This window comes from Cervus canadensis, chromosome 13, assembly GCF_019320065.1.
Source record: "Cervus canadensis isolate Bull #8, Minnesota chromosome 13, ASM1932006v1, whole genome shotgun sequence".
NCBI lineage: Eukaryota > Metazoa > Chordata > Mammalia > Artiodactyla > Cervidae > Cervus > Cervus canadensis.
Genome location: NC_057398.1, coordinates 28451916 through 28477912, shown reverse-complemented (window position 1 = coordinate 28477912; position 25997 = coordinate 28451916). Strand labels below are relative to the sequence as shown.

General features: G+C 57.7%; 2 protein-coding genes across 4 annotated transcripts; one reads left to right on the top strand and one right to left on the bottom strand.

Annotated features, from left to right (window-relative positions):
* Positions 1-10196: 10196 nt before the first annotated feature.
* Positions 10197-12093, bottom strand: B3GALT6 (beta-1,3-galactosyltransferase 6). The gene has a single exon (XM_043485406.1). It carries the CDS (start codon positions 11985-11987, stop codon positions 10998-11000), a length of 990 nt encoding a protein of 329 aa, XP_043341341.1. The 5' UTR covers positions 11988-12093; the 3' UTR covers positions 10197-10997.
* A 44-nt stretch (positions 12094-12137) lies between these two features.
* SDF4 (stromal cell derived factor 4) lies at positions 12138-24748 on the top strand. 3 transcript variants are annotated; one of them, XM_043485403.1, is made up of 7 exons: positions 12138-12291; positions 15198-15550; positions 17444-17580; positions 17901-18014; positions 22940-23098; positions 23299-23474; positions 24207-24748. In XM_043485403.1, the coding sequence occupies exons 2-7, from the start codon at positions 15246-15248 to the stop codon at positions 24381-24383; spliced, it is 1068 nt and encodes a 355-aa protein (XP_043341338.1). In that variant the 5' UTR covers positions 12138-12291; positions 15198-15245; the 3' UTR covers positions 24384-24748. The 3 variants fall into 3 exon arrangements, with proteins under 3 accessions (XP_043341338.1, XP_043341339.1, XP_043341340.1); XM_043485404.1 differs by having other exon boundaries at positions 12178-12273; XM_043485405.1 differs by lacking the exon at positions 12138-12291 and adding an exon at positions 12470-13122.
* Positions 24749-25997: the final 1249 nt, after the last annotated feature.

Sequence of the window (25997 nt, the reverse complement as noted above, 5' to 3'; positions counted from 1 at the left end):
TCGCCTGGTCACTGGGTCATTATGGGGAAGGGGCAGGGGAGGGGGGCAGAGTGGCCATGGGTATGGGTATGGGCTTGGCCAGGGAGGTGGAAGCTCCAGCTAATCACCCTGGCAGCATGGGTGTGGCCCCCACAGCCCCTGCTTCTATTAAGGGCCACGTTTACTCTGAGGACAAGGACAGCTGTCCATTCAAGCCGCCACTTGGCCCTGCCCATGACCTGGGGCTGCCCCTCAGCCAGCTCGGGCCGGTCCCACCTCAGCGGGCAGCAGTCTGAAGACATTCGCAGGGCCATGGAGGACTCGAGGTTGGGGTACAGGATGGTACATGTCAGGGCATGCAGGGCGAGGCAGGGTGCCCCAGGGTGCCTGGGCCTGTGGGTGAACAGGGCCGCCAGCCCCCTGTATGAACCCCAGGGTCCTCAAATCCCCTCATTCCCTAAGGGAGCTGACTTCTCACTACCTTCTTGGCAGCTGCCACTCTGAGGTCTGGCTCCCACCCCTCGTGGCCCCAGCAAACTCAGACTGAAGAATGTAAATTGTGGTGGGTCGTGGTTTAGGCCTCTGCAGACCTGCCGAGATACCATCTCTGCTTGGCCCCCGGGCCCCCAGCGGGCGGCCCCACGTGACCCCTCTGTATAAGCCTGGAGGGGGGGTGAGGGGGCGATCAGCTCTGCAGTAGCGGGGCCCAGAGACCCACTTGCAAGGCTGCAGGGAAGAGCAGGGGCTCAGGGGCAGGGGTGGGGTGTGGGGGGATAGCAGGCAGGTTACCAGCTGCTCCCCCGACTCTCCTGCAGCCCGCTGGGTAATGAGGCAGGAAAGCTCTGGTGCCGGGCAGGCGCCAGTCCCTGCAGCCACAGGCTTGGCCTCTGACCCATCCCCCCGCTTCCCACCCAGTGGCAACAGGAGCCAGGGGTCTGGGGGTGGTTCTCAGCCTCACGGCGGCATGATCTAAGAGGAGTGTATCCACCCCTGCAAGGGGGATGTGTGAGTGCCAAGCTGGGGTCTCTCTGCTGGGCGGGGGAGGAGAACGGGGGAGGCCAGGGCAAGCTGCTCCACATCACTGAGGGCCTGTGTGGGCCCCAGAGCCCAGGCTTTCTGGGGCTGCCGTCCGTCTGGAGTCCGGCTTGGCTGCAGGTACTGGTCAGTGTTGCTGCCTGTGTACGGGGGATACTGAGGCTGTGCCTGGCAGGACGCACAGCCAGACTCCTCCCTGTTCCCAGGGCTCTGCTGACAGTCCTTTGGCACCAAGCTGCCCTTGACCATCCTGCCTGGCCCTGAGGCTGAGAATGTCCCTAAGGTTCTGGGGCCGGCGTGTCTGCCAGGCGGCTCAGAGCCTGCACCCTCTGCTGTTATCTGGTTGGAGTGCAGACAGAAGATGGGCCTCTGGCTTAGGAGGCCTCTCAGATCCCTCACCCAACCTGGCCTGAGAGGGGGCAGGGATTGCCTCCTCACTTGGTCCTGTTGCAGAGTTGTGATGACAGGGGTCGGCCCAGGCCCCGCTGAGGTGACAGGTGGGAGACAGGAGATGAAGAGAAGAGAGACGGACAGGACAGACGAGCCAGCTGCCTGGGCTCCCTTGGGCAGGTGGCCAGGGCCGGCGCCCGACTTCATCGCCTCCTGGTCTGTCTCGTCTTCCTCCCGGCTTCTGCCCCTAATGGGAGGTCATTAACCACTTAGCTGTAATTCCCCCGGAATGTGCGGTCTCCAAATGAGCCCCCAGCATGGCACTGGGGGTGCAGGAGCAAATAAATGGGGGGCTGATGTGGGCAGCAGTGGCTGTTATAGGCGGGTCTAGGCGCCTGAGTGTGGTGGCAGGGGGTTCAGGCCCACACTGGCCCTTAAGGACGTAGGCTGACCCCCCAGTGTAGATAAGGGGCCAGTGCAGGGTAAAGCCCCCATGAGACTCCACCCTGGACCCAGCTGCATCATCTTCTCTCAGCTCTGCCATCTCCTGGAGCCAGACCCAAACTGGGTGTTTGCTAAGCCTCCGAGCCCTGAAGGGGTTTGCAGGACCCTGGGCCCTGGGCCCTTTGGGTCACAACCACACGGCCTGAGCAGGGGCTCCTCAGGTGGGTTGCAGGAGCTGTTGCTGCTCAGGGTAGGGGGCTCACTGGGGTCTGCGGCATGGGGCCTGGGGACAGGGCTTGTTTCTGGCCCAGACTCTGGTTTCCAGGCTGGACTTTGGGATGGCCAGCACTGCACTGGGCAGCCTCAGCTTGAGCCCTGATCGAGCCCTGCTCTGGAGCCACAGGAGGTGCTGGGCTGACCTTCCTTGCTTTTCTAGGGCTCACTGCCCTCAATCTCCATTGATCTGCCTGCAGCCAGAGCTGGGGACTGGCCATGCCAGGGCTCCTGGGATGGAGGACACTCCCTGAGCCCTGGGCCTGGGGCTGTAGCCAGCTTCCCTTGACCATCCCTCCTGGCCCTGAGGCTGAGCCTGTCCCTGAGGTTCTGGGGCCGGCGTGTCTCCCAGTCGGGTCAGAACCTGCTCCCGGCACCCTCTGCTGTTATCTGGTTGGAGTGCAGACAGGGAGTGGGCCTCTGGCTTAGGAAAGTGGCAAGTTCTCTTGGGGGCTGGGAATAGCTGTGGCAGGAAATGGGGAGGACAGGGGTGGGCAGGCCCCACCCTCATGGTCCCCTCTGGGGGCTACAGATGGGCCAGGGTAGGGGTGAGGCCTGTCCAAGAGCTGCCCAACTGCCCGGGCAGGGGCTCCAGGGAGGGTGTGGCCCTTAGGGTGCAGCCAGGACACATGGGCCCTTAGGGGCTCTTTGTGGCCAGGGCCAACCTTGGGTATGACATCCTCCCCTCAGGTTGGGCCTGGGCTGGGAGGGGGGCCTGTTCCAAGGGCCTCTTGGACTGCCTCTCCCCACCAGGGCTCCCATCCTCAGCCAGACTAGACTGCTGACTTCTGTGACCCCAGCCAAGGATCCAGAGTGCCCTGAGGGTGTGGGGGTGTGGGGTGTGGGGGGTTTCTTGGGGCCTGGGTGGATGTGTCCTCTGGGGGGCCCTGAACCTCCTCCTGGCCTGTGTGTTCCTCGGCCTCCCAGGTGGACCCCAAATATCCCAGTGCTGATCGTGATGGTGACTCTGTGGTCCAGGTGGAACCCCGCCAAAGTCCCCGGTGTCTATGTGGTGTGTCTGGGGGCCTCTGTGTGTCCTCCATCTCTGCCCTGGGGCTTAGGCTTTCCTGAGCTGGAATCACAGGGCCCCCAGGGGTGAATGCAGAGTTGGTGTCCAGGCGCCGGTGGCCTGCGCCCATGGCCAGGCAGTCCCTGGGCTCAGGTCAGTGCAGTCGGGGTCCCTGGCACTGGGAGAACTACTGGCATTGTCCAGCTCTGGCGGCTGTTGTTCTGGACACTTGGGCTGGTGACCACACCATCACTGATCCCGGTGGGGAGGGATAGTTCCCTGGAACCTGGAAGCTGGACTCCCTGACGAACAGGGACTCTGGGTGAAGGGAGAGGGGTTCCAGACCCCCAACCTGGGGCAGAAGCTCCTCAGGGGCCGCAGGGAGCCTTATCTCATCTGAGGCCCCCAGCCGGCACTCGGTGGCCTGACCTGGGACCTGGCTGTGCCCAGGGGCCCTCGCTCAGTGGTGCTGGGGGGCTGTATTCACTGACTGGGCTTGGCCACGTGCCCTCTGGGCTCCACGTTCAGGCCGCCCAACCCTGCCCCAGGTCCTGGAGGTGCTCAGTCTCAACCTGACTGATCCAGGAGCTGATACAGGAGCTGAGGCCTCCAGCAGCCTGGGATCTCCTCCAGTTCAGCCCCTGGAGCTGGGTCAAGTCAGGCTGGGGAACCCACCTGGCTGGCTACTGGGCACACCCTCCCCCTTGACCCGTGTCCATGTCTATGCCCACCACCTCTATCAGCATGCCTGCCCCTCAGTGCATCTGAGGGTGTGTCGGATAGCGCCCATGGTGTCAGGGGGCTGGGGGCTGGGGGCATCTGAGGGTGCGTCAGATGGTGCCCACAGGGTGGGGGGGCTGGGAGAATGGGGGCATCTGAGGGTACGTCAGATGGCGCCCACGGTGTGTGGGGGGATGGGAGGGTTGGGGCACAGGGACAAAAGACCTTTGTTCTGGAGGATTTGGATGCAACCTGCTCTAGGGCAGTGACTCACAGACTCCTCTGGTATGATAACATTGGTGTTGCAACAGCCGGCGTGTCACACACACCTGGGGTGGTGGCCAGGCCAGCCTAGATGGCCACCTGTGCCCACAGCCTTCCAGAGGCCTGGGTGTGTGAGATCAGAACTGAACAGGAAGGGGTGTTACCTGAAGTGAAGCCGCCCGGCTCCAGGCCCTGCAGCGGAATCAGCCTGGCCTTCACTCTGGAGGCTGCCCTGTCCCTCCTCTGGGGCCAGAGGGGCAGACTGGGATCTGCCTGGGACTCTGCAGGGCGCCACATGGGCGATGGTGGCAGGGGTGCAGGAGCCCCTTGGGGATTGGGCTGCTGAGACCCTCAGACGCCACTGGAGGGAGGGGCAGAGCTCAGGTTTCTTTCTTCTCGGGTCACCAGACCGGGTCAGACCCGGGGTCAGCGGGAGGTGGGCGCTGGACCGAGACCTGCCCTGGCGCCTGTCCTGTGGGCAGGGCCATGGAGGTTCAGTGTTTAAGGGACAGAGTCACCCCCGTCTAGGCCCCCACGGCTGCCATGGCTCCAGGTTCCTCCCCAGCCTTGAGCATTGCCCAGCGCCGCGGCCAGCAGAGCCCTGTCTGGTGGACACTGCCGGCCCCAGGGGCTGTGGGCAGGGGAAGTGCCGGGACCTGGGGTCAGGGGCGATGGGGCACCAGCTGTGAGCCCAGGGCACGGTGTGGTGAGGAGGGTCCCTCCCCTCCCCCTAGCCAAGGCTGGCTCTCCTGGGGGCAGCGAGGGCAGATCAGCCCCACCTGATCTCAGTCAGGTGGGGCTCGGTGGACCTGGGCATGCCTGCCAGTGCTTGGACCGGGGGGGTGTGCCTGTGTGCAGTCTTCCGACCTGGGTGACTAAGGCTGACATCCAGAGGGGGATCGGGTCCTAGCCCAGGTTGGAGGGTCCTTGGGGTCCCTGCCCCAGCCTCACAGGAACTGCTTACCTTTCCTGATTTCACTTATTCCCTGAGCCCTGTTCGGGTGCCCCAGCAGCTGGGAGGGGCATCAGTGAAGATTCAGATGTTGGCTGATTCCTACCAGAACTGGGCCCTGGGCAGCGCCGGTGCCGCAGCCACCATTCACAGGATGGCCACAAGGCCACGAGGAGGGTCTCACTGGTCACTGTGGCCCGAGCAGGGGCCTGAGGCTGGCAGTCTCCCCCTCGCCTCCTGTTCTCTTCCTGTCACCCTTCTGGTGGGCTCCATGACTGGGAAGGTTCAGGGTCATCAGGAAGGGTGGGGAAGGTTCCAGGGAACCCCGGCAGAAGAGGGAACCCGGGGACCCCGGGGGGGTGGCCAGTGTCAGAGCTGAGGAGGGGTCTCCTGGCTGCAGTGTGGCGGTGGTGAGTAGTGCCTCCTCTGCTGGGGGTATGGCTCTGTAAGGGTGGGAAGGTCTGGGCGGGTGGGGAGTGGAGGGCTGGGAGCCAGTACTGCCATCCACAGATGGAGGAGGGTGCTGGGGGCCAGTGGGGGGAGGGGACAGGGAGAGCTGAGGGGGTGTGGAGGGAGGTTGATGCACACTTTCTGTGGGAGCAGAACAGCGGGTGCAGTCTGGGGGGCCCGGGCTGGCCTTGGTGGGTGCCCACAGAGGCCAGGTGATAGGTGAGCGGTCTTCCAGGTCCCAGGGCTATGGGGACAGTGACCCCCAGGGGAGACCCAGGCCTAGGAGGCTGGGTGGATGGTGGATTTTCACCTTCTTCCTAGACTCAGAGTGGGAGAGAGATGTCAGCTCAGCCCAGAGTGTGTTTCTAGGGAGGGAAACCAGCCCACACCCCTCGCCACGACCCTGGACCAGAGTGCAAGCATCAAGCAGCAACTGGACCCGATCTTGACTCTGGGTTCTCTGATGCTGGAGGCCCCGTGGGGGACTGGGCACCTGCCATGCTTTAGGCCTGTCTGCAGCAGCTGCGGTGGGCTCCCTGGGCCCTGGATGGGCAAGAGTCAGTGGTCTCACGACGTGAATGTGTGCTGGGGGCAGGGGGCCTGAGATGAGGGTTGGCTGCCCCTGTGAGACCTGCAGATACTGGGCAGGGGGCCAAGGGATGCAGGGAACGTGGGACCAGGCAGAGGAGGCATAGTCCGTGGGGACCCCAGTGTGGTCGCCGTAGGCCACGTGCTCCCACCCTGAAGCCTGGACATTGGAAGCCTGCCCCCAGACAGCTGGGTCTGTGCTGAGCCCTGAGAGGTGGTGAGATTGGGCCCGGCCCGCAGCTGAGCTGTCTGAGGTGTCTGCCCTGGAGTGCGCTGATGAAATCCATGGCTCAGCAGACTGGGGGTGGAGCTCCTGGCAGCCTTCTTGGACTCTGCCTTCTCCTCCCTAGCCTCTGCTTCCTCTTCCTATGAGGACAGTCATTCTGCCGTAGGCCCCCTGCCGTCCTCACCTTGGTTACACCTGCAAAGACCCTACTTCCCACTCAGGCCACTCCCAGGTCCTTGGGCTGGGACTTGAACCCATCTTCTGTGAATACAGCGCAGCCAATCATGGGATCGCACCCCCCCCCAACCCCTGCGGCCCACCACACACTGAAGCAGATGGGTGGAGAAGGTCTGAGGGGGCAGGACACATCCTAGGAAGACCACTGGGGAGGCCAGGGCAGCCACCCAGGCCCCTCCCAAGGACCCAGCGTGCCCGGCAGCACCAGCTCTGCCTCTCTGCCGGTGTCTTTTGAACAGTAGGGCCCAGCAGGCAGCAGGTGAAGAGCTCCAGGTTCCCAGGATGGCTCACTCCTAGGACAGCTCACTCCCAGGATGGCCGAGGAAGGCTTGAGACCAGTGAGAGCAGTTGTAGGTGATCTGGACAGCAACCCCCACACCAACCCCAAACGAGGATAAGGAAGTGACGTTCAAGTAAACCAGGGCTGGCGGGGGCTTGGGGCAGGAGTGAGCCTGGTGTGGAGGGCGGAGGAGGCTGCAGCCAGGAGCCCAGGAAAGGGGCCTGAGTGTGGGGTTGCCGAGGGACAGGCAGCAGGGCTAAACACAGCCCACAATGTGCCAGCTCAGGCTGCGGGGCAGCGGCTGTGGGTCCCCAGCTGCCCTGCGGGCTTCTCCTATTACAAAATTTTTTTTTCCACTTGTTGGGTGCACAGCACAGCATGCAGGATCTTAAGTTTCCCTACTAGTGATGGAAACCGTGCCCCCTGCAGTGGAAGTGGTCTTAAACACTGGACCAGCAGGGAAGTCCCAGCGCTGGCTCCTACTACTCCAAGTGCTGGCTTGGCTGGTCCCACATTCCGGACAGGTCCCCAGCAGCCCCACAGCTCAGTGGCTGGTTGGAGGTGGTGAAGTTGGTGAAGGACCCCCACCCCATATGACGATGTCAGCATCTTGGGGTCGGCTGCATCGCCCCCTCCCCACATCTCCCTTCCAGGCTTCCAGCAAGGGGGCAGAGACTTCCAGGGTTGCAGCTCTTGAAACACCAGGGATCTTTGAATCTATTTTCATCATGTGCACATGAGGCTGGGGGATATTCCCAAGGCCAGAGCTTACTGTCTACTCCTGGTATATCCAGCAACACTGGGATGAATCAGGGGCTGGCCAAGTGCACAGGGACAAGAGGGCAGCTGGGTGGCTGGCTCCTCCAGCTCCAAGCTGCACACAGGCCTGCACTGCAGGGCCTGGAAGCTGGGAAGGCAAATGCGGAGGGTGGGCACATCTCTAGCCTCACTTGAGGGGAGCCTCACCCCCTTTCTCTCCTAGGGTCTCTCCTGGCAGCTGTGTCCTGGGCGAACTCCTGGCCCACTACCTCCCTGGTCTTGCTCAGTCACATCAGGTGAACTCAGGCTTTGGGGGTGTCTAGAGGGGTGAGGTGGATGGGGGGTTCCAGTCGAGGCTGTGTGGTGACCCAGCAGTTGGGTGCTCCAGGACTGCTCACTGGATCTGGACCATCCTGGGGCACATGGCCTCCTCCAGACTCTCAGGTCCCATGTTTCTCTATTTTATTAATTAGTGATATTGTATATATTTTAAAATTAAGCTTTGAGTTTTGGCTCTGTGTGCTGTGCACCACTTGAGGTATCTTGTATCCTAAATTCCCCTGTAGAAACCAGTTCGGTGGTCTGACTTCCCACTCCCCAAAGGTCTGCTGCCTTCTGAACCTGGCCTGGCCCCAGGTCCACAGGGCACTCATGCCTAGAGAGCATGGACTTCATGGCAAGTGCCTCAGCAGGTGGGAGGTGCAGACCAGGAGGGCTGCCTGGGAGGGGCACTGCGGTCAGACCACAGGCAATGGACAGAGCCAGGGGGTACAGAGGGTAAGGGTTTGGCTCGTTTAGCCGGGAGAATCTGCAGATCAGACAGCGGACAGGAGCAGAGAGGCAGAGGACAGGAGACTCCTCAAGGTCTGTGACAGGCTGGGCTCTGTGATGTTCACATGTAGCCTGTCCATGGGCTCCAGGAAGGGGTCCTGGCCTTCAGCTCCAACATGCTGACATCTCATCAGCCACAGTGTGGAGAATCACCATCAGCCCAGAGTGTGTTCTGAAATTTAATGTTCTAGGATGAATACAAAATTTGTACTTTTGAATGTCAAAACTGGCTACATACTGGCACTTTCACGGGGTTCAACTAAATACTAAAGATCACAAGTGCCCTGCCCCCAACACAGATGCCGGGAGTTGTAGACTTTTTACTAAGCAGTCTTGTTCAAGCGGCAAAGACTCTGCCTGCAATGCAGGAGATTCGGGAGACACATGTTTGATTCCCGGGTCGGGAAGATCCTCTGGAGAAGGAAATGGCTACTCACTCCAGTATTCTTGCCTGGAGAATCTGATGGACAAAGGAGCCTGGTGGGCTAGTCCATGGGGTCGCAGAGAGTTGGATACAACTGAACATGCATGCACTTAGACATTGGTGCTGGGCAGGGATCTGAAAGTCCAGAGACTCTGAGCTGGCCATGTGGGCGTCCATGAGTCCTGTCCTGAGAAACAGACATCTGTGTCCCCCAACTCCTCCGATGATCCTGAGGTGGAGACAAGACATCCCAGGACTATCATCCCATACGGTCAGTAGGAATGGCGTCCTGCTGTGGTCAGCATCCCCCAGCGCCCACCTAGCAGGGGGCAGGGCCCCATCCTGCTCACCCTGGTGTCCCCAAAACCTGGATCCTCTCCTAAATCCTTGTCTAGCCACATGATCAGTTCTGGAGCAAAGCCCACACCTTGTAACCAGAGCTGGGTCAGTTACACCTTGTAACCACAGCGCGGTGGGAAAGTGGCCATCTGCACAGCAGCAAGAAAGCGTCACCAGAACCTGACCACGCCGGCAGCCAATTGCAGAACCCCAGCCTTCAGAGCCATGAGACAGCCACCCACTGTGTGAGCTGCCTGGGCCAAGACACCCATTCTTAAAATCCACAGCCTGAGAATGGCAGTCAAGGGGCGGGTCAGAGGCGTGTGCCCTCCGTCCAGTTCCCAGTGCCCCAGAGCAGGCTGCAGGCAGGAGGCAGCAGGGCCCGGTTAACAGACAGAAAATGCAGAATCCAGCCAGCTGGGGAGGGGCCTCCATTGCCACGTTATTTGACTTCAGCCATGACTATAGAGCTCATTCTCCATGTTTAACAAGGAACAGAGCTGACTCATTGGAAAAGACCCTGATGCTGGTAAAGACTGAAGGCGGGAGAGGGGGATGACAGAGGATGAGATGGTTGGATGGTATCGCTGACTTGATGGACATGAGTTTGAGCAAGCTTTGGGAGTTGGTGACGGACATGGAAGCCTGGTGTGCAGCAGTCCATGGGGTCACAAAGTTAGATACAACTGATCAACTGGAAAACAACCTTCGGGTATGTGCAAAGGTGCTGTGAACACCCGCTGCCCCCAAGGGGATGTAGCCCAGCAGGGCTGTGTCAAGACAGACTTTGGTAAAGCTTGTCATTGCTTCCAGAAACACCTGCCCTGTGCAGCCATGAGGAAGGCTGAAAGGGAAGTGTTTTTAGAGAGAGGAAGTGGGGTCACCTTCCATGAAAATGGAAGAGAGATAGATACTTTTGAATTCTTCCATGTTTCAACACTCAAGCAGCAATGGGTCTACAACGCAAGCTGGAAAAATAGACTAATCCATAAATTCCAAGTTTTGATAGAAAAGTCTTCTCTTAAATAACTTAAAACATACAGACACCCATACACTCCCAACTTAAAACTATTCAAAAGTTACAAAATTTATAAATAAATCACAGGCAAACTCTGAATTACATGTACCACGAATTCACTCCAGACACAGACCAAAATACCATGAAAGCTGATTCACACGCAACGGACTTAAATACTAGATGACACATGACAAACGATACCAGCAGGAGACCGCAAGCGATGACCTAACTGCACAAGGTGAAGTAACTTCAATAAAAACTGTTGGGTTGCATCACACCTCGAGTCTCCAAGTGCCAGGGCCCAGTTTATGCGGTCATGGCCCTTGGTGCAGGTGGACGGTCAGTACAGTGGCTGCAGGACATAACACTGTCCACTGCCCCGATGGGGTTGGGAATTTTTCTTTGGAGGCAGGTCCTGCAAGTCCTGCCAGCTCCACCCTCTGGCTCCTTGGCACCAGCCTGGGAGAGGAAGGTAACTGAACAGGCCCCGTGCCCCGTGGGGCTGCCTGGACACGATGCTGGTTCCAGACACAGAACAAGATGCCCTCGGGTGGGCATGGACTGGTTTGTGGGCTTAGGAGTCATCCACCGCTGCTAGGCATCTCCTCGGAGCCTGCTGTCACCAGGTAAACCGGGTCCTCTCGAGAGCCTGCCTCATGCTAAGGACCATGCAGAAGCTGTCAGCTTTGCCAGCGGAAGGCCGATGGGAGGCCTTCCAGCACTGCCTCTCGCGGGGTCGAGACCCTGGCGTCCTGTGGGCGCGTGGGCCAGCTCGGCCGTCAGGGGATGCCCTCTTTCCTCTGACAGCACTGCGAGGGCGGTGCCGACCAGTCATAGACGTAGGACAGGCGCAGCTGCACCTCGCGCTTGCACAGGCGGCCCTCGTGCGTCAGCGTCCGGTGTTTCTCCAGCATGTCCTCCAGGCTCTGCTTGTGCGTCACCAGGTACTGGTTATTGCAGCCGCGGGATTTGTACTCGGTGTCAAAGCGCGGGTCGTGCTCTCGCTGCACATCCACTGGCGCCAGCCAGGCGCCCAACGACACATCCTCGCTGTGCCAGGCACGCAGGTACTCGCGGCTGAGGCGCAGGTAGCGCACCAGGTCGGCAGAGAGCACGTAGCCGCCGCCAAGCGCGTAGGGTAGGTAGTAGTCACACAGCTGCCAGGCTGCCTCACGCCAGCGGCCCCCGGGCCGGACACGGCCACGGCCCGAGAAGAAGCCCCAGTAGAGGCGGCGGCGGCGGGCAGGGTCGCGGGTGCGCAGTTCGGCCAGTACTGCGTCCAGGCGCGCGAACGAGTCGTCGTCCGCCTTGAGCACGAATTCGAAGGCCACGTGCTCGTCTAGCCAGGCCAGCATGGCCAGCACCTTGGCCGTGAGGTTCTCGTACGCGTCACGCACCCCGGGCAGTAGCAGCAGATCGCCATGCTGAGCCTGCTCCCGCTCCAGGGCGCGCCGTTCCTCGTCGCCCAGCCCGCTGGTGCCCACGGCGAAACGCGCCCACACGTCCCCGGGGCCGCCGCGCCGCGCCGCCAGCCACGTGCTGCGGACCACGCTGCGCCGCTCGGCCGCCCGCGGCGCGCTGGCCACCAGCACGGCCAGGAAGGCGGCGGCGCGCGCCGGGCCGACGGGCACCGGTGCGGCGGGGCCGGCGAGCGCGGAGTCGGGAGGCGCGGCGCACCGCGCCAGGTAGAGCAGCGCGACGCCGCCCAGTGCCAGGCCGCCCAGGCCCAGCGCCGTCCGGTGCCGCCACGCGCGCCGCAGAAGCTTCATTGCGCGGGGAGCGCCGCGGACCGGGGCCGCGCGTGGGAAGGGCCGGGGCCGCGCCGCGCCACCGGGCTACGTGGATCCCCGCGCTGTTCTCATTGGCCGCTCCGGAGAGCTGTGAGGCCGCTTCCGCCCGGCGAAAAGATGGCTGCGCCGGCGTCGGCGTGGGGAGGTCGCGCCGCTCGTACCGCCCCCACCGGACCCGCCTCTTCCCGGAAGAAAGATGGCTGCGGCCTAAGCGGAGGCCCTTTGGAGCCGTAGCGGGCGCTCAGGCCGCGCTCGCGGATCCTGGGTGAGGGGAGGGAGGCCGGTGAGTGAGGGCCGCGGGGCGTGACAGCTCCCGCCCGGCCCCGGGGCGGCGGGAAGGGGGCACGCAAGCCGACTGGGCCTCGGACGGCCCGCAGCTACCGCCGACCGGGCCCCTCGGATGCCTGGGTCGGGGGTCGGTGGAGCGGGGTCAGGGGTCGCGGCCCCGCCGTGTTGGGGGTGGGGAGCATCCGATCCTCTTGAGGCCCGGGACACCCGGCTCGGCCTGGGCCTGTCGTTGCCAACGCCGTGTGCGACTCCTGAAGCCGGGGACAGATCTATTAAAAAACCGTTTGCTTTTTAACGACGGTGGCCTTACCTGTTTCACAGAGTGGGCCCCAGGGGTGTTCAGGAGCCCAGGGAGGGTCCCCCAGTCTGTAGGGCAGCCCCTGCTCTGAAATCCCTTCACGTGGGACGGCAGAGAAGTGAGCGACTGACTCCTGTGCTCAACAAGGTGCAGAAACAAGGTGTTGTGAACCAAGGGGAGGAAGTCTACCTAATCTGATACCTACCTGGTCATTTACTCTTTGTGCAAAATATCAAGTAAATAACACCCCCTGTACGACCATCAAGACAAGCAGAGTCTGGCATTGACCGTTCTTTCCAGAAGTAAAGTCCAGTCCGTTTGGACAGGACACCTGTGTGTTTATGGCCATGAGTCACGAGGGTGGTGTTTAGGTCAGGAGGAAGTTGTCTTGCTTTGCTTGGAACTCCGGAAACGTACACATGGTGGTGGAGTGGAAAGGCCTGCTGCGTGGACAGTGCTCTCAGAGGGGGACAAACTGGAGTTCCAGCAGGCGTGGTTGAGGGGACGGCAGCACAGAGTGCACAGCAGGTGGGTTCCGGTGAGGAGGGTACAGGTGCTCTCAAACATGGAAAGAAGGCCGTAAGGCTGCCCATCCGTGAGACAGTTTCCCCTCTAAGGAATGAGCTAGCTGAGCCAGGAGAGCAGGATCTCGTCCAGGGGTCCAGGTAGTATCTGGGCCCAGAGAACATGAAACCGACAGATGTGTCTTTAGTAAGTGGAGGTTCTTTTGTCTGGCGCAGAAAGAATTCAGTGATCCCCAGGATGACAGGTGAGGAAAGAGTTTATAGTATAAGACGTTTATGAGAGATACAAGCAGGTAGGCAAGGCGACTCTGCCCCGAGAATTAAGCTACTACGTTTTTATAGCCAAAGGACAGTGGGGAGGGAGAGAAGACCATCTTCCTCGTTCTTGAGTAGATGCCACTCCTCCATCATCAGCTCCTCCTCCATGTTGGGCGGGGACCTTCTTGTTCCTAGCTGGTCAAACTGTCTTGTCTCTGTGTGGTTACGCTGTCCTGTCCCCGCGTGATCAAACTGTCCTATCCCCTTGTGGTCAAGCTGCCCTGTCCCTTGTGGTCATGTTGCCTTGTCCCCATGTGGTCATACTGGGGCTGTCCTGGTGCAGTGGGACTGAGTAAAAAGGTGGTAACTTTAAGTATGGTAAATCATCTCAGGTTTCAGTATAATGTGACCTTTTCCTCATATTTTTGTTTTTAGTGAGCCCAGAGGAGCTTGTCCTAGGAATCATTAACTTCCTGACTTTGCAGGCAGGATGTAGGTCTTATTCCACCATTGTTTTATTGCTTTGGGGCATGTCTTGTGCTTCTGTTGCACGGTTTTGTTGCTACTCGAGACTGCTTGGTTTTGTGGTTAGGCAGACCTGTTCTCTTAAGTGATCATTAACTTACAGGGGTCTCCCATACTTTTTCCTTTACTTATGAAACCTTAGTGGGGTTAACTATTTAATTACTTGCTTTGTTTCTTTACTCTGTCCTCGTCAGAGTGACGTGCAGAGGTGTCCCCCTGCCAGGGGAGATGTTAGCCAGGAGCATGTAGAACAGAAAAGAGGCATCAGAGAAACAAGTGTCTGCTGGCCAGGGAGAGCCCATGGCCCTGGCCTCCGTCATGCTGCGGCCAGCACAGGGGTCTCCTTGGTCTGGTGATGGGCACCGTGGTTCAGGAACCCTTTGTGCCTCAGCTTGGCTGCCAATGGCACCCTGGCTTGAGGAGCTTCCCTCTGCTGCTCCCTCTCAAGCCTGCTGGAGGGGGCCTCTGAGGCACCTGGAAGGGTCAGAAGGTGTTTGCCTGGTGGACAGGCTCCAAGAGGAACACGTTGAGGGGCACGAAGGTCTTGAGGAGTCCTGTGGTGAGAGGGACCCTGGAGCAAGTGTATTATGTGTGCACGTGAGCACATGTGGGTTTATGTGTGTAGGTACGTATATGTGTGCACGTGTATATGTGCACAAGTGCACATGTGCACGCCTCATGTGCATGCACATGCTGTGTTTACGTGTGAACATGTGTGTACACGAGAGTCACAGAGATGGCGAGTGGGAGGGGTGGCTCCCTACTTGGTGGTTTGGGCTCTGTTGGCCCCAGGTGTCACAGAGCCTTTGGGCAGGAGCCTGAGGCTGAGGAGCTCTGGTGCCTTAGTTCTGGTCCCAGGGCTTGAGTGCTGAGCTGGCATCTGGAGTGTGAGTTGTGACTCTGGGGTCAGCTTCTTTGCCAGCAAGTTGAGACTGACTGTGCTGGGCACTGGGCTGTGGGCCTGAAGGGGGAGAGGGCTAGCGATGCAGGGTGTACCTTGGGGAGGGAGTAAGAACTGGAGAAAACGAAAACAGGACGTCCAGCACGGGCCCTGGAAACTGAGGACTTGTATTTTGTGTTACCAAGTAAGCATGGCATTTGCTGGGGCTCCATCGGCTGATGGCTCTGGATCCTCTTGTAAACCTTTAAGGGCTAGTCGGGGCCTGGCTGCCTCAAGCTGTTGGCCGCGGGCAGCTGTGCTGGATGAGCCGCAAGGCCTTCTGCAGTGCCTGATGTGGTGGGTGGCTGTGGTCGCCACCTCCCTGCTTCTTTACCCACCCCCCTCTCTCTCCACAGCTCCTGGCCACACTTGCAGCTTGTCCCGCAGCGCAGACCCCGGCGGCCATGGCCTCCAGGCAGGCTCCCCTCTGTGGCCTGGCTCCTTGCTGCCTCTGGCTCCTGGGCATTGTCCTTCTGATGGATGCATCTGCCCGGCCTGCCAACCACTCGTCTGCTCGAGAGAGAGCAGGTAATAGGGAGGAAAATGAGATCCTGCCCCCGGACCACCTGAACGGAGTGAAGCTGGAGATGGATGGGCACCTCAACAAAGATTTCCACCAGGAGGTCTTCCTGGGCAAGGACATGGATGACTTTGAGGAGGACGCAGAGCCTCGGAAGAGCCGGAGGAAGCTGATGGTCATCTTCTCCAAGTAGGTGTCAGTGGGGCTGCGGGGGGCATGGGAGTGGCTGGCCTCAGCCCCTCTGTTGGTCCCGCCCTGGTTTTGTACCGAGTCCCTGCTTGGTGTCGTGTTGTGGAGGTGGAGCCTTGACACGTGCTCTTGGGAAGTTGGCAGCATTTGAACCATGGATGTGCAGCCCTGAGCTGTGCCCTCCGCCCACCCAGGGGTGGGAGTGGGGTTCAGGTCATGGGGAACCCCCCAAGTCGCGGGGAAATGCAGAAACTGGCCTCCAAAGGACCAGGCATCCTGGGGCTGACCAGGTGTGCTCTAGCCCTGTCCGTCCACACTGTACATTTTTGTTATACATCCTGTGTCTGGTGGGGTTGTTGTGGGGCTGGGGGTGTATAGCCTGCATTTACCTTCTTGCTCAGACTCCCCACACACCCGTCTCTCCCACGTGGGGCCCCGTGTTTTTGCCACATGGCAACTGCTGTCTCCTCGCCTGTCCCCACCCGGACCAAAGCAAACAAGAAGCCTCAGGACCTAGTTTTGAGCAAGCAGAAGTAATGTTGCCACAGCACTTCTTACGCAAGGTTTTTATTTTGGGAGCAGTTTTAGATTTGTGGAAATTAAAACACGACAGCGTTCTGTTACTGTTCCCGGCACTCCAGACTTCAGGTCACATGCTGCCCTGGGGTCCTCTTTCTGCCCTGGATCCCATTCAGGATCCTACCTTTTCGTGGCCTTGACAGCTATGAGGAGGACTCCTCAGGTGTTTGTAGCATGTCCCTGTTTGGGGTTTGTCTGCTGTGTTTTCTCCTGGTTGGACAGGGGTTGTGGAAAGAAGACCCCAGAAGTGAGATGGCCCTCTTGTCACGTCACATCAGGGCACCTGACGTTTGCACGACATCACGGGGGCTGTAGGCCTGGTCACCTGGCTCAGGTGGTATCTGCCAAGGAGAGTTGCTCCTTGTCTTGTTCTCTGATCTCTTTGGCAGCCACTCAGGGAGAGGCAGCCCACCCTGCTGGGGGTGGGAGCTAAGCTCAGGGAAGACCCACCGTGTAGTCTGGAATTCCGGACGACGGACTTGTGGGTGTGTTTTTGCACCCTAGAGGGGACCCAGCTCCGTGCTGTTTGTCTGGCTACTCCCCTGTTCCAGCCTTCGCTGCTCATCTGCTCCAGCCTTGGCCATCAGGAGATCATCAACCCCCAGCTCCTTGTTTTGAGCACTTCCTCCCTTTCTTGCACCGTCAGGCACTCCAGCTTCACTTCCTTATGTAATGTTCCTGCCACAGTTCTCCAAGGAGTGCTAGTTTATTTCATTGGAGAGTGGGATTTAGAGATAAGGAACCAGGCAGTGGGTGTGGGCATTGCTGCTGGGGTGTCATTGCTTGTAGTCCTCTCCATGGACTTGATAACATATCTGTGCATACTTACCTGTGTGTACATTTGTGTGTACCAACTCACATGCATGTGCGTTCTGACCCATGTCCATGGTGTGCACTAGCCATGTACACACTCACATCTGCACACCTCTCGACACACCTGCATCTATAGCTGTTTCTTTGTCTCTCTGGCTGTATCTGTGTGTCAAGTCGACTTTCCTCTGGTGTCTGAAATCCAGTCCTGTTACTGGGGCTCATCGGGCTTGCGTCCCAAGTGTGTGGTCCGAAGAACTGGGTTGATGATTCTCCCCATCCTGTAGCAAGGTGGTCCCAAGACTGATGGTGTAGGACCAGGCACACTGCCCAGTGTGCTCCCTGATTCCCCCATATCTACTCAACTTTTCCTGTGTCCCTGTTGGTTGGAGTGTTTTACTGTTTGTGGTGGTTTCATACTTCCTGTGGAGCCCCTCTGGCCGTCGTTCTGTCTGTCTATTGGGGTCCTGGAGGCCTTGTCTGATACAGCCTGTGGGCCCGCAGGGTGGATTTGAACACCGACAGGAGGATCAGCGCCAAGGAGATGCAGAACTGGATCATGCAGAAGACGGCTGAGCACTTCCAGGAGGCTGTTGCCGAGAGCAGGGCGCACTTCCGAGCCGTGGACCCCGATGGTGACGGTATGGCCAGCCCACGGCCTGACCCTGAGGGGCCTGAGGCTGCCAGCAGAGGACAGCTCATGGGCAGGAGTGGGGCTCTAGGACGAGGGAGGGAGAGGAGGGGGGCCCACTGGTTGTGCAGATGAGGACCCCATGGCTGGGCTCAGGCAGACCCTGTGGCTGGGCTCAGGGATGAAGCTTGAAGCTGGTGCTTTGCTGCTTCTGCCTCTATAGCTGCCCGTGGCACAAGGATTTTTGACTGATGGCTTAAAATAACTAAAATTCTCTTTTTAAAAAAGGTTCCTTGTTAAAGTTCCTAACAGGTTGGTCTGCTCTTTCAGGCCACGTATCTTGGGATGAGTACAAGGTGAAGTTTTTGGCGACCAAAGGCCACAATGAGAGAGAAGTTGCTGAAAAGATAAAGAATAAGTGGGACCTGAACATCGATGAGGAGAGTGAGTGCTTGGCTCCCATGGCCAGTGTGGCGCCGAGACAGTGCAGGTGCCGGGAGGGGCATGGGTGAGACATGGCCACAGCCCGTGTTCCTGCAGGATCTTTAGGCAGAGCCTCCAGGACCCTCAGGCATGGTGCGGGGGAGGCCCAGGGACAGACGGCAGTCTCTAGTGGCTTGAGCTCTGGGGAGGAGGTGGCAGAAGGTACCAGAGCACTGGGAAGCAGGTCTCGGCCGGGACTGGTCCTCAACCCTGGACGAAGTCTGACCCTGAGAGTCAGTGAGGTTGTGGGGGTGCTTGCCCACGGTGCCTGGTGACCGTGGTACTGAGTGTGGCGACAGATGTAACTCTCCCCTTAGCTTTTCAGAGAAGTTCCTCTAAAAACCTGTCTCACTGATAGAAAATTTGATACTTGCTAGCTGAGTTCTAAAGCATCACTGAAGAATTCTTACGACAATTAGTGGTTACTGTCTTCAGCTCTGCGCCCTCCCATCCCTCCCTGGGGGTTTGTTCGCAGCCAGGTGTTGGGTTCGGCTCGATGGGCGTTGTCAGAGCGCAGCATGCCACCTGTGGTCTCCTGTTCAGTCTTTTCCTCGGCATGTCATTGCCGCCGTTGTCATCCAATGTGTTGTCTTCTCTTGATGGACTTTCTCTGGCGTGTCCCTGTACCTGTGATGCTCCCTGTTTGTCTCGTATCCACCTGGCCATCGGGGTTGAGTGTATCATGGCCTCCTGCGGGTGTCTGTGGCCCTGCCTGCCTCTGCTTTGTGAGGGCTGCTGCTGCTGTGTTGTGTATTTGTAGATGCACTGTGGGCACCACTGTTCTTTGTCAGGGTTGGTGTTTCTAGGACTGGACTCCCTTCTTTGCCACTGAGTGTGTGATCCATGCCTTCTTCCTGTTTGCACTTGCATTTTTTTTTTAGGTTTATTGTTACTATTTTAAAATACTTATTTGGCTGTGCTGGGTATTGGTTGCAGCACATGGGGATGTTTGATCTTTGCTGTGACTTGCAAGATCTTTTGTTGTAGCATCTGGGATTTGGTTCCCCCACCAGAGATCAATCCCAGGCCCCCTGCATTGGGAGCACAGAGTCGTAGCCACTGGACCAGAGAAGTTCCTCTTTAGTTTCTAATTCCCAGTTTCACTTGTTCTTGCTGGTGTGCAGGAAAGTGACTGGCTTTTGTATGTCTGCCTTCCATTCTGCAGCCTTGCTGTACTTCTCAGTGGTTCCAGGAGTTTCTTGTCTATTCTTTTGGGTTTTCTACACAGGCAGTTGTGACATTGTTGAACAAAGATGGTGTATTTCCTCTTTGCCAATCATTGTCCCTTTTATTCCTTTTCTTGTCCTAATGCATCAGGACTTCCAATACAATGTTGAAAAGCAGTGGTGAAAAGGAGCATCCTTGCCTTAAATCTGATTTTAGTGGGAAAGCTTTGAGTTTCTCACCATTAATTATTAGTGTGATGTTAGCTGTAGATTTTTTGTGGATGTTCTTTATGAAGGTGATGAGTCCTCTCTGTTCCTAGTCTACTGAGAGTGTTCATGAATGGATTTTGTCAGATGATTTTTGCATTGTCATTGTTGTTTAGTTGCTAAGTCATGGCTGACTCTTTGCGACCCCATAGATTGGTGCACACCAGGCTTCCCTGTGCTTCACTATCTCCCAGAGCTTGCTTAAACTCATGTCCATAGAGTCCACGATTCTATCCAACCAACTCATCCTCTGTCACCCTCCTCTTGCCCTCAGTCTTTCCCAGCATCAGGGTCTTTCCCAATGTTTCAGCTCTTTGCATCAAGTGGTCAAAGTATTGGAGCTTCAGCATCAGTCCTTCCAATGAATTTTTAGGGTTGATTTCCTTTAGGATTAACTGGTTTGATCTGCTTGCTGTCCAAGGGATTGTCAAGAGTCTTCTCCAACATCACAATTCAAAAGCATCAATTCTTTGGCGCTCAGCCTTCTTCGTGGTCCAACTCTCACATCCATACATGACTACTGGAAAAACCATAGCTTTGACTAGATGGACCTTTGTTGGCAAAGTAATGTTTCTGCTTTTTAATATGCTGTCTAGGTTTGTCATGGTTTTTCTTCCAAGGAGCAAGCGTCTTTTAATTTTGTGGCTACAGTCACTGTCCACAATGATTTTGAAGTCCAGGAAAACAAAATCTGCCACTGTTTCCACTTTTTCCCCAGCTATTTGTCATGAAGTGATGGGACTGGATGCCAGGATCTTAGTTTTTTGAATGTTGAGTTTTAAGCCAGCTTTTTCACTCTCCTCTTTCACTCTCATCAAGAGGCTCTTCAGTTCCTTTTTACTTTCTGCCCTTAGAGTGGTATCATCTGCATATCGGAGGTTGTTGATATTTCTTTTGGCAATCTTGATTCCAGCTTTTGATTCATCCAGCCCGGCATTTCTCATGATGTATCTTGCACAGAAGTTAAATAAACAGGGTGACAATATACAGCCTTGATGTACTCCTTTCCCAATTTGGAACCAGTCTGTTGTTCCGTGTCTGGTTCTAACTGTTGCTTCTTGACATGTGTCCAGTTTTCTCAGCAGTCAGGTAAGGTGGTCTGGTATTCCCATCTTTATAAGAATTTTCCAGTTTATTGTGATCCACATAGTCAAAGGCTTTGGTGTAGTCAATGAAGCAGAAGTAGATGTTTCTCTGGAATTCTTTTGCTTTTTCTATGATCCAGTGGCTGTTGGCAATTTGATCTCTGGTTCTTCTGCCTTTTTAAAACTTAGCTTGTACACCTGGAAGTTCTTGGTTCACATACTGTTGAAGCCTAGCTTGAAGGATTTCGAGCATTACCTTGCTAGCATGTGAAATGAGTGTAATTGTGCGGTAGTTTGAACATTCTTTGGCATTGCCCTTCATGGGGATTGGAATGAAAACTGACCTTTTCCAGTCCTGTGGGCAGTGTGAGTTTTCCAGATTTGCTGGCATCTATTGGTACGATCATGTGATTTTTCTTCATTAGCATGTTGATGTGAATATCAGTTGAGTTTCAGATGTTGAACCAACCTTGCCTTTCTGGGATAAATCCGACTTGGATTGTAATCTTTGTGTACGTTGTTGGGTTGGATTTGCTAATATCTTGTTGAGTGTTTTGCATTTGTATTCACGTGAGGTACTGGTCTGTAGATTTCTTTTCTTGTTGTGTGCTTTCTATGTTTGGGTTAGGACCTCATAGAGTGAGTCAAGAAGTGTTCCCTGTGCTCTCTTTTGGAAGAGGTTGTGGAGATTGATGTGGCCTCCTCCTCACATGTTGTGTAGAATTCACCTGTGAACTGCCCTTGAGGCTTGGTCTTTCCAAAGCATTTCCTTTTTTCATGGGCTACATGAAGTTTAGCTTTATTTTGTGAGCCAGTCTGTCTTTGTAATCCATGAGATAAGCTCACTACTGTTTCTATTTCTTTTTTTTCCTTTCATCTTTCCCTCTGCTGATGTGGGGTTTAGATGCCCCACTTTCCTTTTCTCAGCAGTCACATGACCCCACATGGCTGCCTGACAGGTGTGAAGGGGGTGCCCAGCTTTGCAGGTGTGCCCATGAGGGCTGCTTGTTGTGGGCAGGGGTTTGTATCTTATAGCTTTACTTTTTCCTGCTCATATGGATGACACCCGTTTAACTTAACAGAGTACAAGTTGAGAGTGTTTCAATCTGTTCCTGGGTGGAATAGATGCCCCCTTCCTGTGCAGGTGATGTCACCCAGGATTTTGGTTCTGCTGTTGTTTTTAAACCTTATTTTCTTCCTAAAATGGCTATTGGCCATTTTTATATGTCTCCATTTTGTGTTTTCATTGTTTGTCTTGTGGTTCAGACAGTCCCCTGAAGGTGTCCTTTAGAGGTGGCTGGGGGCCTGGTCCTCCTGCTAGCATTGGAGATTTGGCGCTGGTTTCTCGGGCAGCTGCCAGTTATCTCTGCCTGGTTGTCCTCAGCACCCTTTGCCTGAGGTGTGTGTGGGTCGGGATGTGTCCTTCCTGGATCTAGAGGTTGTGGAGTGTCTGTCTGCACAGCCCTCAACTGACTCCCCTGTGCTTGTGTGTCTGGGCTGGGGGTGCGCAGATCTGGGGATCAGAAGTGAAGGGCAGTGTCGGGGCACCCGGAGGCCCTAGAGTGCATTGGGGGAGGGCTGAGTGGTGAGCCCCTGTGGGTCCACAAGGCCGCTGTCCCAGACGGGCACCCAGTGCACCCAGACGGGCTCCTTCCAGGCCTCCAGCCGGTGCTGCCAGGTCCCTGCTCGTGGCCACTGCTCTCCAGTCTCCCCTCCTGCATGAGGACACCTGAGCTGAGGGCCCACCTGAATCCCAGTGGTCTCACCTTAAAATCTTTCACCAGTTATATCGGCAAAGACCTTCTTTCCAAATCAGGTCTCGTTTGCAGGCTTTGGGTGTGCTGCGCTTGCTTTTCCCCCTCCCCCGCTGGACACGTAGGTCATTGCCGACCACTAGCCCCCAGGGTCCCCACTCCCTGCATTGGGCCTTCTCATGGCAGAGGGAGTGAGTGTCACTTGGGGGACACATGACTTATCTCTGGAGACTGGGTTTTGCTTCAGAGCACTACCCAGTGAACGGGAGGAAACGGAAGGGAATCATGCTGTGCCTTTGTTCCTGCAGAGCTGGCGCTCCGGGCTGCCGCACTTTTTCCATTGCCCAGGAGCGAGTAGGGGTTGGGGGGGGGTCTGTGTCTGAAGGGGTCTATGTCTGGGTTGGGGGGCCTGTTTAGTTGAGAGTTTGAGTCTGCGTCTTGGGGGCCTGGGCATCTGTTCTCTGGGGGCTGAGTTCCCCTCTGAGGGCCAGGTCCTTGTCCTGGCACCTCTGTGTCCCGAACTGCCACCTTCTCTTGGGCTGTGCATCTCAGAACTTTGCAGATGTCCACAGTGGTCCTGTGTGCTTGGGTCCTTACGGACACACCTCTCTCAGCACAGGAAGTCCTGGAGAACCTCAAAGACCGCTGGTATCAGGCGGACAACCCGCCCCCGGACCTGCTGCTGACAGAGAGCGAGTTCCTATCGTTCCTGCACCCCGAGCACAGCCGTGGCATGCTGCAGTTCATGGTCAAGGAGATCATCCGGGACCTGGGTGAGGCCTGGCCGCGGAGGTCAGCCTGGGCCGGTCCTAGACTGGGTGGCCTGGGGGACTGTGTGGTCGCTGTTCTCGGTCACGCTGAAACCACACAAACTGAAAACCTGGTGGCAAAGCCCCATTAGTTGAGTTTCTCCCGAGTGGCCTTGGTGGTCCTGTGCCCACTGGAGTCTGACATCTGCCCTCCTGTCCCGCAGACCAGGACGGTGACAAGAAGCTCTCGCTGTCTGAGTTCATCTCTCTGCCTGTGGGCACTGTGGAGAACCAGCAGGGCCAGGATGTTGACGACGGCTGGGTGCGGGATAGGAAGAGAGAGTTTGAGGAGCTGATCGACGCCAACCACGATGGGATCGTGACCATGGCGGAGTTGGAGGTGGGTGCGGGGCCATCCTGTGCTGGGAGGCAGAGTTGGTCTGGTTGCAGCTGGGCACTGGTCAGGGGAACTGGAGCCTCTGAGTTGGGCTATGCAGCCGATGTCACGGGCTCCCCTTCTTGGGCCTGGGTGTGCTGTCCCCCATGGGCAGTCTGGCCAGACTCTGGGGCAGGAGGGCTGTGCACAGGCTGGACCCATTGCCTGCCCGTCAGTGTCTTCCCTGATGTTGTGTGTAGGTGCTGCATGGGCTTGTTTGCTCCCGTGGCTGGATGAGTCATTGCATTTTATTCCAGAATCCCCTGATCCCTGCTTATAGCTGGCAGGATGTCTGGTTTGGGAACCCCTGCCTGTCAGCACTGCCGTCCTGGCAGTTCGTGTGCATGTGCCCCACTCCAGGACCTCCCTTCCCCCTGCCTTTCTGTGGCTGGACACCCTGATATGGGCAGGGAGGTGCCCACACAGGTGGAGGCTGCCTGGCCCTAAGCCACTTCCAGCCTGGTGCCCGCCTTCCAGAACAGGCCCACCTCCTTGCTCCACAGCTTCTGTCCTACCAGCCAATGGGTGTTTCAGGCCAGGCTCTGCCTGCTGTAGCCGAGGCGCAGGTGCCCCATGAGTGCAGGGTGTCCTCAGGGGGGTCTTGGCTGCGGAGCTGGGTGCAGCCTGAACATAAGGAAATGCCCCTGGCCCGGGGAGGGTTCGGGGTGCATCGGGGCTGAGCTGCTGCCCTTGCAGGACTACATGGACCCCATGAACGAGTTCAGCGCCCTCAATGAGGCCAAGCAGATGATCGCTATCGCTGACGAGAACCAGAATCACTACCTGGAGCCCGAGGAGGTGCTGAAGTACAGTGAGTTCTTCACGGGCAGCAAGCTGGTGGACTATGCCCGCAGCGTGCACGAGGAGTTCTGAGCCACCGCCGCATCCCCTGCCCCCCTCCCCACCCCCCGCAGCACCTCTCGGGCTGCCCGCACTCTGATTCCAGTGTAATCGCTGCATCTCGCTTCTGAGAACTCAGAGCCCTGCTGCCGGAGACACTGACCACATCAGGGCGGCGGGCTCCCCCACCGTGGGAAACGATGAAGCTCCTGCTGTTCCCTCGAAAACTGAAAGGTGAAGCTTTGCTGGAAACCGGCAGCCAGTGGCCAGGGTGGGGCCGGGTGCTGGGTAGAGCTGTGAGAGCCGCCCGCCCATGGCCTTCAGTCTCTGAGGAGCATGAATATTGGTGACAGGAATCACATTAATTTACTTCAAAATATAGTTGCCTTTTTCTCTCAGCTTCATTTTTTTGATGGGAAGAAAAACCACGTAGATGATTACTTCGGACGTTTGTGGCCAGGCGGCTTCCCCTTGAAGCTTTGCGGTGGGCGGTTTGGTTAAAACCCGGGGCTTCCTAGCGTTGACATTCACCTGTGATCTGGTGGGGCCTCAGCTGCCAATTTAAAGTCAGGAGCAAGAGTCCAGGCCTGGGTGAGGCCACCTGGGAGGGACCAGGAGGAAATGGGACTTCAGGGTGGAGGGGGGCTCTGAGGATGAGAGCTCCCAGGGATGGGGGTGGAGAACTAGGGGCACTCACAGAGTTTGGAAAACACAGGAGTCCTGGCCTGGGGCTTACTGCGGGGGATGGGGAGGAGCAGCTCAGGGGGCTGTGGTGAGGCTGGGGAGTTGGGAGCCTGCAGTGGGGGAGATGAGGCAACAGGCCCTCTACTGGCCCCTTCCCAGGTTCTGCCATGCCTGGTGCATGGCTGCCGTGTGGGATGGAGGAGATGACACACTGGGGGTCAGATGACTGAGGGAGGGTCAACCACCAAGCTCGCGGCCTCCCAGCTGGCCCCTGCCGGGCACCGTCGGAGGCCTGAGCCCATGGGGCCTCAGTGGATGGCTCACCTGGCCAGATGGTATGCGTGGGCCTCGGCTGGGGTGGGGGCTCCAGCCAGGTGGGCATTTGGGCCAGCCTGAGCTGCCCATGTGACCTGCTTCCGAGCAGTGTGGGGAGGGGCTGCCCCAGAGGAGCAGGGCGCGGCGACAGAGCTGGTTTCCAGACAAACAAGAGGAAAGAATGTTTTCAGAACTGAGACAGAGTGCGGGGCCGTGGCGGTGGCTGGGGCTGAGCGTGTAGGCGGGCAGCCGCCAGCAGGTGTAACTTAGCTGGGACAGAGATGTCAATCAGCTAGGTCCATGGGCTGCCACATGTGGACCCCGTGTGCGGCAGGTGTCAGGGCCTTGGGCAGAGGGCAGGGTGGTCCTGTAAGGAATAGGGTGCTGCCAGGCCCTGAGTTATTGCCATCTCAGAAGCTATAGTTTGTCTTAAAAATGTTTTTCTCACCTTCAGTGGGAGAGGGGTACAATACTTACACGCACACGCGTGTATAGCAGGCTGCCTGGGTGCTCTGCCCCTCCCCTGTGGACCCTCCCTCTCTGGAGGCTGGGCCAGCGACCTGCGGTGGCCCCTGCGGGCAGAGCCGGCTGGTGGAATTTCCTGCAGGTGGGGAGGGAACTTCTTACCTGTGCCCGTCACCGCCAGGA

Excerpts from the sequence above, each read along its gene's own strand:
- B3GALT6 (XM_043485406.1), bottom strand. The coding sequence starts at position 11,987 with ATGAAGCTTCTGCGGCGCGCGTGGCGGCACCGGACGGCGCTGGGCCTG.
- SDF4 (XM_043485403.1), top strand. The coding sequence starts at position 15,246 with ATGGCCTCCAGGCAGGCTCCCCTCTGTGGCCTGGCTCCTTGCTGCCTC. Across the intron at positions 23,099-23,298 it reads GGAGATCATCCGGGACCTGG|ACCAGGACGGTGACAAGAAG; the intron begins GTGAGGCCTGGC and ends CCTGTCCCGCAG. Across the intron at positions 23,475-24,206 it reads TGACCATGGCGGAGTTGGAG|GACTACATGGACCCCATGAA; the intron begins GTGGGTGCGGGG and ends CTGCCCTTGCAG.